This window comes from Borostomias antarcticus (genome assembly GCF_949987555.1).
Source record: "Borostomias antarcticus genome assembly, chromosome: 23".
NCBI classification, from domain to species: domain Eukaryota; kingdom Metazoa; phylum Chordata; class Actinopteri; order Stomiiformes; family Stomiidae; genus Borostomias; species Borostomias antarcticus.
This window is the reverse complement of record NC_140256.1, coordinates 4,871,822-4,886,073: the sequence shown is the minus strand read 5'-3', so window position 1 is coordinate 4,886,073 and position 14,252 is coordinate 4,871,822. Positions and strand designations below refer to the sequence as shown.

Below are 14,252 nucleotides of genomic sequence, written 5' to 3'. Positions count from 1 at the left end.
CCTTTAAGAGGTTAAGGGGTGCATCCTTTGTTTTAGGCAGTTGCAGAACCTGGCTGAAGGGGTTTCAAGATCTATTTGGAATGTTCTCTTCCTGAAACATATGACTATGCAGATTTTTAATTTAATAGATTTTTTTATTCATGATTTTGGCTTCTAGCTAAATGATGTGGTTTGTGTTTAACCTGACTGCTTCCTTTAGGTGGACTGTACCTTTAAGAATGTTGTCAAAACAGAGCATGCATGGAAAGCGGCTCGGAAGTTGTGAGAGAGGATGATTTTTGTTATCAGATTAATTGTCTAGATTTAATCTTAACTAGCATACTGGTGAACAATCAATATGTGATGAGCTGGCAAATCATTGATTGATTGAATTGAGTATGAAAGCGCTTTGGTTAGCTTGTTCTTGCTAGCAGCTAACTTGAGTTACATTCTTAGGTAGCTAGCATTAGCTAGCTTTCTAAACGAATAGCCTGTCAGGATGCCTTCTTACTCAGAATGGAGAAACAGCAATCACTTCTATTACTTCATCAAAATCACCTTAAATATCTACTCAATGCTGTTCTCGGTAAGTACGTTAGTGCTAACTTAGCTAGCTAATCATGATATTCATGGTAACGGACTGAAGTGGCACGAGGGGGAGCAAATATGCTAGCTGACGTTAGCTCATTTATGCTAGCAAGCTGTATAGCTATAAATAACGTAAACAAGTGTTTTTGTCCGTTTGTGTTTTGCACCATATTATATCGGCGAAGCTTGCTACACCTTCGTTCTACACTCAAAAGAGGCCAGCTGCCCTATTCGCTATCATTTATGTACTGAGAGCACACAAAGCGCTCCAGTGTGTGGTGCAGGGCGTGGGATTCAGTTAAAGGGGTGGCTTGGCTATACGAGGGATATATTTTGGCCGACACATGGAAGAGGTTCATCGTGGCATTGTGCCTCCCTGTTAAATTTGAGACAGCTCTTGGGGTATTGTTCTTAATAGCTGTAAACCAAACTACTCTTCAAGTCTAAGTCTACTCTTGTGGCCCAAATTTTGCGCGTTTTCATGAGTGAGTTTAAGTAACAGCCTTACTTTGAGAGAGATTGAGCGCACAGTCCTCCAGGTCTTGTGCTAGATCTATATTCTATTGACTTTGTAGCCGTAGTAGATGAGCATAGGAAAGTCCTGTGTCTGTTAATGTAGAACAGGATTTATTTATAATAATTATTAATTTATATTATTATAATTATATTTATTTATAATAATTATTATTAATAAAAAAAATATAAAAAAAAGTGAATATATTTTAGGAGAATCAGAAATTATGTTTATTTTTCTTCTTATGCTCGTAACCTAACCCCTAGCTCCCTCACACACAGGGCTGAAAATGAACACCTGCCACCGGCCAAATGCAGGTAAAACTTCCAATTGGCGACTAGATTTCGGATGGCGACTAGATTTCGGAAGGCTATCTGAAAAAAAAATATACTTGGCCGGTAGATTCTTTCATCTACAGTGCCCTTGGCAGGTGACTCACCGTGATCCAAAAAGTTAATTTTCACCCCTGCTCACACAGTATTTGCTTTCTCTCACTGTCACTGTCTGACTCCCACCTCACATGACATGCCATTTTAATATTCATCTTGCACCATTACATTACATTAGTCATTTAGCTGACACCAGAACTCACAAATGTATCTCCTTTCTAAAACAAGTGACTGAAGGCAAAGTGCAAGAATAGCAAACGTTAAGTTATTTACATAATCCCGGATCTTTGAGTAGCATGAGAGAGGGTCTCACTATGGGAATGCTTTCTGTGTGACCTCATCAGAAGCTCAGTAACATTGCGCCAGCCCTCATTGGCTGGCACAGATGACGCCCATAGCAAGGAGGGTGGTCTGGTGAGACATTCACTCATGCTACTCAAAGTACCAGGGCTATGTAAATAACCCAAAGTTCTCTTACATAGCATTCGTTTCGTTCACTATGGGAAAATACTGACTCCCGGATTGCCCGAAAGGCCTGCAAAACGACAACTGTCCCCAATGGACCCTCACACAATAGAAGCCAAGTCCTAAGAGGAACCCAAATTGAGGACTGAATGTGCTTGAGTTGGTGCCGTGACATATAAAAACGAGCAAACGTGTGGGGCTCCTTGTCCGTTTGCTCTACAACGGAGCTGGGAGGGGGCAGAGCGGTCCATGGACGGAGCAGACTGGACATGCTCTCCCCCAGCAGAGAAGCTATCAGGCCGCAAGCTTCTTCTTCCTCACGGACGCGGCTGCCGGAGGAGGAGCTGGAGATCGGGGGGCTTGCTTCCTAGCCCACGGGTTCTTAGCACCTCTGGAGGCCTGCAGAGCTGCCTGCGTTTCGGACACTTTAGGGATCCTGAAGGCAGGGGCCGGGAGAGGCACAGTCTGAGAATACGACTGCCACGGCGCCATGGGTGCTGCGGGCTGCGTCTTTCTCGGGAGGCACCATTTCAGCGCCTCATCTCTTTTTCTCCTCACATCTCTTCTGCATGGAGGTGACTGCTGCACCAAAAAGACCCTGGGGGGGACAATAGGAGTGTCAGGGATCTCCTTCTCCTTGGCCGACAGGTTGGTGAGTCCGAGCCAGCGCGCCCTCTCCTGAAGAACCATGAGGCCCATGGATCTACCCGTGGCTTGAATTGCCATCTTGTGGAGACGAAGGATGTGATCTGTTGTAACGCAGATTCTTTCTCACAGGGCGTTAGTCTTATCCTCCTCAAGCTCAGCCTGGTAGGCTGACATGAGAGCAGAGGCATTGAGAGCCCTCGCTGACAGAGCTGCCGCCTTGTAGCACTTATCAGTAAGGCTTGATTGGAAGCGGTCTGACTGGGAAGGCAGGGACGCAGCAGACGAAGACATGGAAGCCTTCGGGTGCAGATGGCTCGCTACCACAGGTTCAATCGGCGGAATGTGGCGGAGGCCGAGGGAGTCCATCCCCTCACAATCCATCTGAGAACCCCCAACCACGGGGTGTTTCTCGCTGAACGGCCGATCTTTCCACGACGTGGCGATCTCGTCGAGCAGCTCCGGGAAGAACAGCATCATTTGTTTCCCTGTCTTCTTCGCTGTCTGCAGTCTCTTGCAGTCAAAGCGGGACTTGGCAGCCTCGGCTCAGGTGACGGGCCATGGGATATTCAGCCCGTTAGCCGCTCACTTGCACATGTCTTGCATGTCAAGCTCCAGTGGAGATGGAGCGGACGGTTGGGTACCTCCGACAGGCGTGTAACCTGTGACGGCAGCGTTTTGGCTTCTCCACACGAGCGGATCTCCCCCCCCCCCAGTCAGGCTAGATGCTAGCAGTGCTAGCAGTCTGCTAATTCGCTAGCTAGCTTGTTCAGGTGCCGTGCGAAAAAGTGAGGGATCAAGGGAGGGATATTGCTATCTACCTACTAGCAATACAGAAAAGTATTGCTACTCTCTGTATAATCAGGGGCGGCGCATGCGCTTGGCATACAAGGCAATTGCCTAGGGCGCCGAGCCACTAGGGGCGCCCTGGAGTATTGGCCGCCGCCCCACAGGTCACAGGTTAATGAAGAAAACAATAAAAAACAACCAAAAATTGCAGAGAAATAATTAAACAGAAAAAAGAGAGAAACTGTTCGAGAAAAACAACACCCAAACAGTCAAAACCTAGTGGAGCACAATTCAGACGCCGTGCACTTGAAAAGACACAGGCCTTGGAATCCTATCCAAAATTAATGTTGTTTTTCACGAGTCAGAGTGGCTCAGCGCGCGCCGGCGGCGATTCTACACCTGTTGTTGCCGGGGATGGCGGGGAGGATGTAGGCGAAATGGAGCAGAGGTGTGAGCTGGAAGAACACACTACTTTTCTTGCTTGCTTTCGTGTCTGTAGCCTACTTTAGGCCCTGAGTCTTTCTTTTGTTCTTTCCCCCCCTTCCCATTATGGCTTGCAGTGTCGTTTCGGGTACAGTGACGTTTTGATCATTGTGCGTGAAAGAGTGAGAGAGAAAGAGCCAGCTGCGCTGCGCATGAGAAGAAAGATAGACAATATTATTATGGTGACTTAAACACTTGCCTTACTGGTTAAGCTATGAAATAAATGTATTATCTCATTTTCAAACAGCTGTCTTGCATTGCTATTTAGCATTTGAGTGATATCCCTAATAATAGTAATAATAATAGCTGCCTTCTATCAGCTTATGGCATCGTGTCCTTGTGTGCGGACAGCAACGTTGGGTGGGGGCGCACTGTTATTTTGCCTAGGGCGGTCAATTGCCTCCCGCCGGGCCTGTGTATAATAAAGGAGTATTGCTACTCTCACTGTTTTAATGAAGGGGTATTGTTACTCTGCGTCAGAAATACTCTGTCAGAAGTATTGCTACTTTCTGTAGTCAACTTATGCAGTTTAGCAGCAGGGAGCAAAGCCCCCCTTCACTGAGTTGGTCACTCGAGTCTGTGGACAGCAGGAGCCATTCTTTTCATTGCCCTGTAGGCTAGTACCAGAGTTTTAAACTGGAACGAGCTCGATCGAGCCGGTGTAGAGAACAGAGAAGGGAAGTTGTGTGGGAGAACCTGGGGTGGTTGAACACCAGGCGAGCAGCAGCTTTCTGGACAAGTTCCAGGGGTTTAATGGCTGATGCTCTGACCCCAGCAAGGAGGGAGTTGCAGTAGTCTGTAGTCCAGGCGGGAGATGACCAGGGCCTGGATGAGCACCTGTGCTGTTTCGTCAGTGAGAAAAGGGCAAATCCTCCTGATGTTGTAGAGCAGGAATCTGCAAGAGCGTGTAACGGATGTGATACGTGCGAAGAACGACAGTTGGCTGCCCAGATTCCTCACAGCCCGATTTGGCGTCACCACTGTGTCTTCAATGGTGACGGCCAGGTCCCGGCGGGGGCAGCCCTTCGTCGGAAGGAACAGCAGCTCAGTCTGGTCCAGGTTAAGCTTGAGGTGGTGTGTCGACATCCACTCTGAGATGTCAGCCAAGCACCCAGCTACAGTATGCGTGCCTCCACTTGTGTGTCAGAAGGGGGAACTCTCTTTTTCTCTCTCTCTCGCTCTCTGTCAGACACTCTCTCTTTGTCAGGTTAATGCTGTTAAACATGACCCAAAAGGAATGGTCAGTCTGTGCTTTTATTTCCTCAGGACTCCATCTCTTCCTCTTTCCTTCTGTCCTTTCTTCTTCTCAACTGCTTCCCTGGCTTGTGATTTAATGTCTTGAGAGCTAACCACCCCACTAGAGTTCCTGTGGCAGAAAGCCAGCAACTCAGGAGCTCTTAGTTAATTAATGCTACTTTCGTCATCGTCTGTTCTATTTAGCTAATGTAATTCAGACAGTTTTGCGGGAATCCATATGGCGTGAATGCCACAGTGGATTTGTGCAGGCTTCCATGAAGGAGTAATTCTTTGGGGGATGTTATCATTTGCGTCATTGTTCCTTTTCTGAATGAGATAATGTGATTTCTACAGCTGGTCTTTTCCTGTAGCTTTTACTGTAGCTGTACTTGGTTTGCCACTGATGAGCCGGATGATGTAAACCAGACAGCAGCATCAGAGGCTTTACTCTTCCCATAACCTTCTGCAAATTTCCTGTCTTCTAATCTTGCGTACCTAATCTTGCGTACCTATTCACCGACATCAGATTGCTCGCTGTGATTTTATTTATCATTAATAATAATAATAATAACTTTCATTTATATAGCGCCTTTCATAAAACCCAAGGTCGCTTTACATAGGGGCAGAACAGACAAGAGACAAACATGATAGACAGAGACACACAACATTTAGAAACGGAAGCTAGAGGTCAAAGGCCATGTTAAAGAGGTGAGTTTTAAGAAGTTTCTTGAAGCTGTCCAGAGTTCGGGCGTTGCGGAGTTCTACAGGGAGGGAGTTCCAGAGGGTGGGAGCTGCCACGCTGAAAGCTCTGTCCCCAAAGGTCCGCAGTCTGGTTCGGGGGATGGAGAGCTGACCGGTGTCTGAGGATCGCAGGGACCGTGACTTTGGTGTGTATGGTATCACATTGGTGTGATATGTCCTTCAGCTCCTGGGCCTGTGCGTGCTGTGTGTGGGGGTGTATGCGGAGGTGGAGAGGCAGAAGAACCGCACCCTGGAGGGAGTTTTCCTGGCTCCCGCCGTGGTGCTCATCCTGCTGGGACTGGTGATGTTCACCGTGTCGGTGGTGGGCATGGTGGGCTCCCTCAGGGATAACAAGACACTGCTACACATGGTGAGTGAGTGTGTGTGTGTGTGTGTGTGTGTGTGTGTGTGTGTGTGTGTGTTCGCGCGTGTGTGTGTGGACTTGTGTGTGTGATGAAGCCAGAATGCCTGAGGTTGTCTATAATATCTGGACCCAGCAAGCTGTCCTCCTGTACAGTCTATTCACACAAAAAATGCTCAGCCTTTCATCTGGCCCACACAGATAAAGTGGTTCAGGTCTTACTGATGTTTGGCTTCCTCTGATGTTTGCGGCCTGTGTCTGATGTTTGGCTTCCTCTGATGGTTGCGGCGTGTGTCGTGCTCAAGGTTTATTTTCTCTCTCTCCCTCCAGTTCCTCTGTGTCCTGTGTGTGCTGCTGTTACTACAGTTAGTGGCTCTCATCATAGCGCTCATCTTTGAGAAGAAGGTGAGTTCTATGTCATCTGTATTCAAGCATAGTTCTGCCACACGTTCCACCATGTGTCCCCCCCCCCCCACCCCTCCCAGCTCAGCCTCCAGCACTGTCTCTGTGATGGAGGAGGGCTTTCAATGCTCATCATTAACCCCCTCTCTCTACTGTGTGTGTGTGTGTGTGTCTCACTCTATCCCCCTCTAGACATCTGCCTTGTTTCAGAACAGCATACGAGAGGGAATTAAACACTATTATGACGACCTGGACTTCAAGAACATCTTGGATTATGTGCAGCAGAAGGTAATGGGTCTTTTTGAAAAGTGCAACAGGCAGGAAAGTGTGTGTGTGTGAGAGAGGGAGTGAGTGAGAGAGGCTGCACGCAGAGTAGGCTAATGCCTTCCATTAGTCAAGCCCTCACATCTACAGGTAATCACACTCTCCATCACGCTCACATACTCTAGCACCTGACCATTTGTCCCGTATTAGTTCAACGTGCTGCCATTCCCACAGCCCAGCCTTTCAAGTCCATAAAACAAATCTAAGAGGCTCTCACATCATGAAGCCTGGGCCCGGATCTGACTACAATTGACCCCAAAGTCCAGTTTGTTTGATTAGTCTGAGCACTGTGTACTGGACCCGGGTCCGCTTGAAAAGGTGGTCTGGAGTACGGTTCATGTGTACCTGGGTACGGGTTCGTATCATCTGTGAAACTTACCTGTACCAAAACACGGAAGTGGCCTGTCGGCCTTGGCGATTGGCTGCACTTTTCAATGCTGGAGCAACAACATGTCAACAATGTCCCAAGATGACACAAGTGTACCGAACAACATTACCACTGTGAAAGCCGAGCCGCAGGGGAGTGAAGGGCCGGGGGGTAGTCGTCCTCGGGCACGGTGCAAAGCAATCATACCTAGTATTGATATTAAAACGCTTTTTAAAAAGTATTTCATCTCAGCCACCTTAGTCAATAAGTGTAACAGCAGCGAGGCGTCTCACAGCAATAACTCACATTTGCTCTTGTTCGCATGTCTGAAATTCGTTTTTCTTTTGACACACGATGGTCTTTATCAGCAGCAGAATTCCACACCGTTTATGTGCTGGAAAGAAAACAAAGGAAAAAGGCAAGAAATGGGTATTGATCTGATTTCCTGCAGTGGCGTTAAGTGTAAGTGTAGTCATTAACAGAGTGTGAGAAACGCCCCCGGTCTTACCTGGGCGCCCGTCCCTTTCTGCTAATCTCCACATCGATGGCTGTTTTCAGTAGGAAATGTAAGAGCGATTTAAGTCAGTCAGTGAGGCCGGCCCTGTGTGGAGAGGATAAGAGAGGCAAACTGGAGAGTGTCCTCAGGGCTCAAGTCCAAGGGGAAACAGGCTCTCACCTGGTCGTGGACGAGGCAGCGATTTACTCTCGGGTTTTCTCTCGCCGCTCATTAAAAGCCTTATTGTTGGCTCAAGATTGATGTGCCTGTTGAACCAGACTCAGTCTGTCATGCCGTTGCGGATTCAGTCTCTCTATTTTGTCTTCCTCTCCAGTTCTCCTGTTGTGGTGGAGATGAGTACAAGGACTGGGGTGTCAACCAGTACCACTTCTGTAATGGCACTGGTGCGCTGGCTTGTGGCGTCCCCTACACCTGCTGTGTTCGTCGCAAGGTAAGGGGGACACGTGCGCACGCACACACACACACACACACACACACACACAAAGCAGGGCATCCCCCGACTGACAGTGTTTCTAGCTGTGTTTCTGCTGCGAGGTGCAGAGCAGAGAGAAAGAGAGAGGGGCCAAAATGAATAATGAGTTTGGTAAATTGATTTAATAAACTCTGATTAGGAGATCTCTCCATCTCTGCCTGTGTCTGAGTAGCATTCCACATCTCAGAGTTAGCGGTTTAGTTCCTTCAGTGGCTAGTAATGTCCCGGATGGGAAGCGCATGGAGATGGTCTTTACTGACAACTGAGACTGGCATGTAAGTAAGTGAACCTCACTCATTCATGAACACGGTATCCGTGTGGTCTGTTTGGCCTCTCGCCATGAAATGATCGAAAAAGCACAGCGTGGCTTATCGGAGTAGGACATTGTTTACCTAGCGTACTTAGGAAAGCCAAGCTTTTCATTTCCTTCTCCCGGATGCGTATTGATCGTATCGGAGCGAGGTCATCGTTCCGTCCAACCCTCCGACCGTTGGCCTTGTAACCCGAGAGGTTATTGGTGTGGGGATTAGGGGCTTCTCCACTTCCTATAAGTCTCTGACCAAATGAAATGGAGGGGTCCCTTGTTGCCGCCTCAGGCTACTCCAGCGCTCGCCAGCCTTCCGTGGCCGAGGGAGCTGGATGATCTCTGAAGAGGAAGGGCCCCGAGCTAATGCTCATAATGAGGTCTGGGGAAACATGGCTTCCAGTGATATGAGCAGTCATGGGAAGGGAGGCGAGGGAGGATGGCTGTTATCTGCTCCCACCTGTCCAGGTGCTATCACTGCAACACTCAGGGTCACGGTTCAGGTGACGAGTGACGGGCACGGTTTCTGTGTGTGTGTGTGTGTGTGCCTGTGTGTGTGCACACGTGCGTGTGCGCACTTGCATGTGTGTGTCTGTGTGGGTACACATTCCATCGGTACATAAAACACTTCTTTCTTTTCTCAGGTGGGAGAGGTTGTCAACACTCTTTGCGGCTACCAGACTCTCAACAAACAGGTAAGGGGGAAGTGGTGAAAAGGCAAAAGAGCTGTGCGCACATCCAAGCTTAGTAGGCCAGGTGCTGGATCTGAGAGTACATACGTGAGAAGAGAGGAAAGATCCGCATACTGATTTCCATCGGTCCACTTAATTGAAAATCTACGCAACGTTTCGACCCTTAGGTCTTCATCAGGCAACTTCAAAGCTTCAAATGACAGGTAGCAGGTATATATAGGCTGAGAGCCTGTGACATCACATCTGACATCATGTGCCAGTCAATTAGGCTAAAAGGTGCAGTTAGAGGCTGCAAATATATAAACACATCATAATGACATGAATAGCCTATATACATAAATCTAGATACAGATACAAAAAAGAGACTAGATAATACAGACTTATCAAAGTGCAATAAATAGGCCTACATCAATGTAGGCTACACTGTTTGGAGAGTGAACGCACTAAACACCAGTTCACAAAAAGGGCTTAATGTCAAACTCCTCATTAAGTCCCTTAGGTGACATGGGGAAGTAGTGGTCATTCAAGACAAGACGAGAAAAGTCCATCTCCCAGCGCTCTACCTGGTTTCTCCGCATGAATGTCTGGAGAGGCTTGTCATTCAGCAGACTAGAATAGTGACGATGGCTTCAGCATATGGCAATTACCCGGACGTTTAGAGCTGCAGTCTGGCATCAGGTGGTTGAGGTGAGAGGCTGTTTTCTCTCACGCAGCTGTCCTTCCCGTCTCTCCGTTCTTCACGATTGGTCGAGGGGGGCGGCGGCTCTGTGGAATTACTAAACAGTTACTTCTGAACACGTCTTTTTTAGATTGGGTTCAATCTCACCCGCTCTCTCTCTCGTCCTGTCAGCGGGAGACTCTTCACGAGCTGATCCACGTGCGTGGCTGCATTCACGCAGTCAACCTGTGGATGGGGGACAATATCGGAGCGACCGTTGGACTCTGCTGTGCTATTGGACTACCACAGGTCTGTTAGAAGCGCACACACACACACATACACACACACACAGCACTCGTAAGGCTGACCACAACTGATGAGTCTTCTACAGTACAGTATACCATGAACCAACTTTGAATGGGTGTTGAATAATGCACTAAAACCTGTAATATATTGATTTGAATCAGAGTATGATTAGCTAAATTAACCTGGCTCAGAGTATGATTAGCTGAATTAACCTGGCTCAAAGTATGATTAGCTGCGCCGTGGGCTTCAAACTGCGATCTGCGCTTGTTCTTATATGAAAGGGTGTTATTCTTTCCATTTGCACTACAGCCCCTGGCAACTCTGCACCTCCCGCACAAGCAAATCCCTCTCCTCTTTTGAGAAGCACTCTAGGCACAGCGGTGCAAAACTGTCATCCGTGTCAGGAAATTGGCAATTTGCTATAGCGTTGACACACAAAATGGATAGAAAATGGTTGTTCTGATTGGCCTTCATGAAACCGAACCCCCACCACACCCACACATATTTTTTATAAATTAATCCAACCTCTTTTACAGCGGCGCGGGAGGTGCAAAATAAATTGCCACACACCTTACACACCTTACCCACCTTACACACCTTACCCACTGTACTCATTTTGCGTCGGAGTTACTGACACCGTTCTGATTCGTCTCCCATAGCTCATCATTTCCCCCAGACCATGTGCCCACATTCTCTCCTCTGTCTCTCCTCTATCTCTCCTCTGTCTCTCCTCTCTCTCTCTCCGCTGTCTCTCCGCTGTCTCTCCGCTGTCTCTCCGCTGTCTCTCCTCTCTATCTCTCCTCTGTCTCTCCTCTCTCTCTCTCCTCTGTCTCTCCACTGTCTCTCCTCTGTCTCTCCACTGTCTCTCCACTGTCTCTCCTCTGTCTCTCCTCTCTCTCTCTCCACTGTCTTTCCTCTGTCTCTCCACTGTCTCTCCTCTGTCTCTCCTCTCTCTCTCTCTCCTCTGTCTCTCCTCTGTCTCTCCTCTGTCTCTCCGCTGTCTCTCCACTGTCTCTCCACTGTCTCTCCGCTGTCTCTCCTCTTCCTCTCCACTGTCTCTCCTGTCTCTCCACTGTCTCTCCACTGTCTCCACTGTCTCTCCTCTGTCTCTCTGCTGTCTCCTGTCTCTCCACTGTCTCTCCACTGTCTCTCCGCTGTCTCTCCTCTGCCTCTCCACTGTCTCTCCTGTCTCTCCGCTGTCTCTCCGCTGTCTCTCCTCTGTCTCTCCTCTGTCTCTCCGCTGTCTCCTCCGTCTCTCCGCTGTCTCTCCTCTGTCTCTCCGCTGTGTCTCCTCGGTCTCTCCACTGTCTCTCCTCGGTCTCTCCTCTGTCTCTCCTCTGTCTCTCCGCTGTCTCCTGTCTCTCCACTGTCTCTCCGCTGTCTCTCCGCTGTCTCTCCTCTGTCTCTCCTCTGTCTCCTCCGTCTCTCCGCTGTCTCTCCTCTGTCTCTCCGCTGTGTCTCCTCTGTCTCTCCTGTCTCTCCATTGTCTCTCCACATGCCCAATAGGTAATATTTGTATTCCATTCGCTAAATTGTTTATTGGAAATGCTCTAGAGTGTTACTGAAATGTGCATCAATACGGGGCATTATGATGTTGAGTTCACGCTTGAATTGTTCTGTTAATTGAAAACCGTTTGAGGGCTTTAGGCGTTAAGTCACTTGGAAATCCTATGGGAAAAAGGGATTTTATCCTGCTCGGCCTCTCCTCTATATCCCCTCTGTCTCTCCTCTGTCTCTTCTGTCTCTCCGCTATATCTCATCTGTCTCCTTTTTTTCTCTATATCTCCTCTATCTCTCCTCTATCTCTCCTCTATCTCTCCTCTATCTCTCCTCTATCTCTCCTCAATATCTTCTCCGTCTCTCTTCTGTCTCCCCTGTGTCTTTATATCTCTTTAGTCTGTCCTCTGTCTCTCCTCTATATCTCTTTCTCCTCTATATCTCCCCTGTCTCTCCTCTATATCTCCCCTGTCTTCCTCTGTCTCTCCTCTATATCTCCCCTGTCTCTCCTCTGTCTTTCCTCTATATCTCCTCTGTCTCTCCTCTATATCCCCTCTGTCTCTCCTCTATATCCCCTCTGTCTCTCCTCTATACAGTATCTCCTTTGTCTCTCCTCTATATCTCCCTCAGTTCTTCTGTTAGTTGCCCCCCCCCCCCCCCAGTCTTCAGTTGACAGATGACTGTTCTCCGCCCCCCTCCCCCGGAGGTCTGTAATTACAGCTCCCACGGACCCTGTAGCAGCATCACCATAAGATGATTAGCTCAGTCTCTGTGGATGAGCTGCGGTCCAGTGACAGACAGTGCTACAGTCCTGTTCGGCATAAAAAACATACTAATAAAAACTTTCTTAAACTGGGAAAAGAGGTGTTTTTTATTGTTGGAATTGAATTTCCCTGTGTTATAGACACAGGCTGACTGCTATTTATAGTCACTTCCACCCTGTGCTCTACCTGGTGACCTGTGTCTGTGTGTTCTGACCTGTGTGCCCGGGTCTCCTTGCAGCTGATGGGAATCATCCTAAGCTGTGTCTTCTGGAACTTACTGGTGGAGATGAGCGAGTCCATGGATATGGTGGACTTCAAGTTCCTGAAAAGGGCCGGGTTCGAATACAACGAGCTGGACCTGTCTGGTGCTGGCTGGTGCCTGTGTCTGCCTAGGGACGGAGGTTACCTCCCCATTCCTGCGTCCGAACCAGACACCTGGGCCCCTGACCCATCGGACTTTAAGCCCATCCAATTGCAGCGGCCCATCACACGCTCCATTCCAGACCTGCGGGGTTCTCGACCAACAGGATTGGATGAGGTTGACATCAGGCCGAAGAAGAAAAGGGATCATTAAATTTATATTAAGGTTTTACTTTGTGTTTTAGATCATGATTTGTTGAAGGGAAGATTAGTCTTGTTGCACTATTTGATGGTCAAACCGATCAATCATTGGGAAAAAAGAATTATGTTAATGGAAGGGATCACTGGTAGTATGGCACTTTGGAAATGCATTTCCTCTCATCAATATTACTGAGAAGAACTTGATGCAACTAAGGCTTGAAATCACTAGGTTAGATTTAAGTTCATTTTTAAAATTGCAGGGTTTCATCATTGTTATAGTATTATATGTTGTTCTAGATATTGTTTTGAGTTGTGTGTTGTATTAAAGCATAGGCCTACCTCAAGCTGTTGTGAAAATGGCCCAGTAGTCAAAAGACGATGTAACAAGACGTATGAAATTCTTAGCTTGAGATGATCGTTTTAGTCAGAGGAATTGTTGTAGCTGATGATGTATTGCGTGTAATGGTTGTGATGGGTGTTTCTTTATTATCTTCCCTTGATTCTGTTCACAATACGTTGTAAACCAACTGTTACCAGGGGATGCATGTTTTGTATTTTAATGATATAACAAACAAAAATCTGTTTACGGTTGTTGACGTGTCATCGGATTTTCAGTCTTTTCCATTTTTTTTATAAGTTTTTATTGTATTGTATTGAAGCAAAAAATATTGCAAATGATACAAATCTATCCAAAGGGATATAATCCATACCAAGAGCTGCAATCATTTTTCATATCTGATTTATTGCACTGTTTGAGCTTCACTTTAGCTCCGGCCTTGTAAACACTACTGTCATTGTCAATAAAGCTGATTTGAATTTATATGATATGCATTTTGTCTGCTTCTATTTGGTATCCCAGTATACAATGCATGCAATCATCTCTCATGGCATAATTAAGAGTCCCCAAGTTGGTTTCCTTTAAACTACTTTTGTTTTATTGCTTGTGCTCGTGAGGCACATCGCAGCAGATGCTTGGAAGACGGCCAGAGATGGCTGCTCCAGTGCCAGTCCTTGGCTTGATATCATAGGAAGCTATGCCTTGAATTCAAATCAGTACTGGGAGCTGTGTTCACTGAATGAAAAGAAAAAAACACTTATGCCAAATGTATCCCTCTTAAGCAAGCAAGCTTGATATCTTCATTAATCATAGGAAGCTATGCCTCAAATTTAAATCAGTACTGGCAGCTGTGTTCACTGA

General features: G+C 47.4%; 1 protein-coding gene across 1 annotated transcript; it reads left to right on the top strand.

Annotated features, from left to right (window-relative positions):
- Positions 1-238: 238 nt before the first annotated feature.
- On the top strand, positions 239-13,844 carry LOC311324509 (tetraspanin-15). The gene is made up of 8 exons (XM_084456978.1): positions 239-565; positions 6,014-6,199; positions 6,521-6,595; positions 6,785-6,880; positions 8,114-8,230; positions 9,221-9,271; positions 10,119-10,235; positions 12,732-13,844. Exons 1-8 carry the CDS (start codon positions 479-481, stop codon positions 13,065-13,067), a joined length of 1,065 nt encoding a protein of 354 aa, XP_084313104.1. The 5' UTR covers positions 239-478; the 3' UTR covers positions 13,068-13,844.
- The last annotated feature ends 408 nt before the right edge of the window (positions 13,845-14,252 follow it).

What these genes read in the sequence shown, in the direction of transcription:
- LOC311324509 (XM_084456978.1), top strand. Translation starts at nt 479, where the DNA reads ATGCCTTCTTACTCAGAATGGAGAAACAGCAATCACTTCTATTACTTC. An exon ending in TCTACTCAATGCTGTTCTCG is followed by an intron (nt 566 to 6,013) that starts GTAAGTACGTTA and finishes TATGTCCTTCAG; the next exon opens with CTCCTGGGCCTGTGCGTGCT. An exon ending in ACCAGACTCTCAACAAACAG is followed by an intron (nt 9,272 to 10,118) that starts GTAAGGGGGAAG and finishes TCGTCCTGTCAG; the next exon opens with CGGGAGACTCTTCACGAGCT.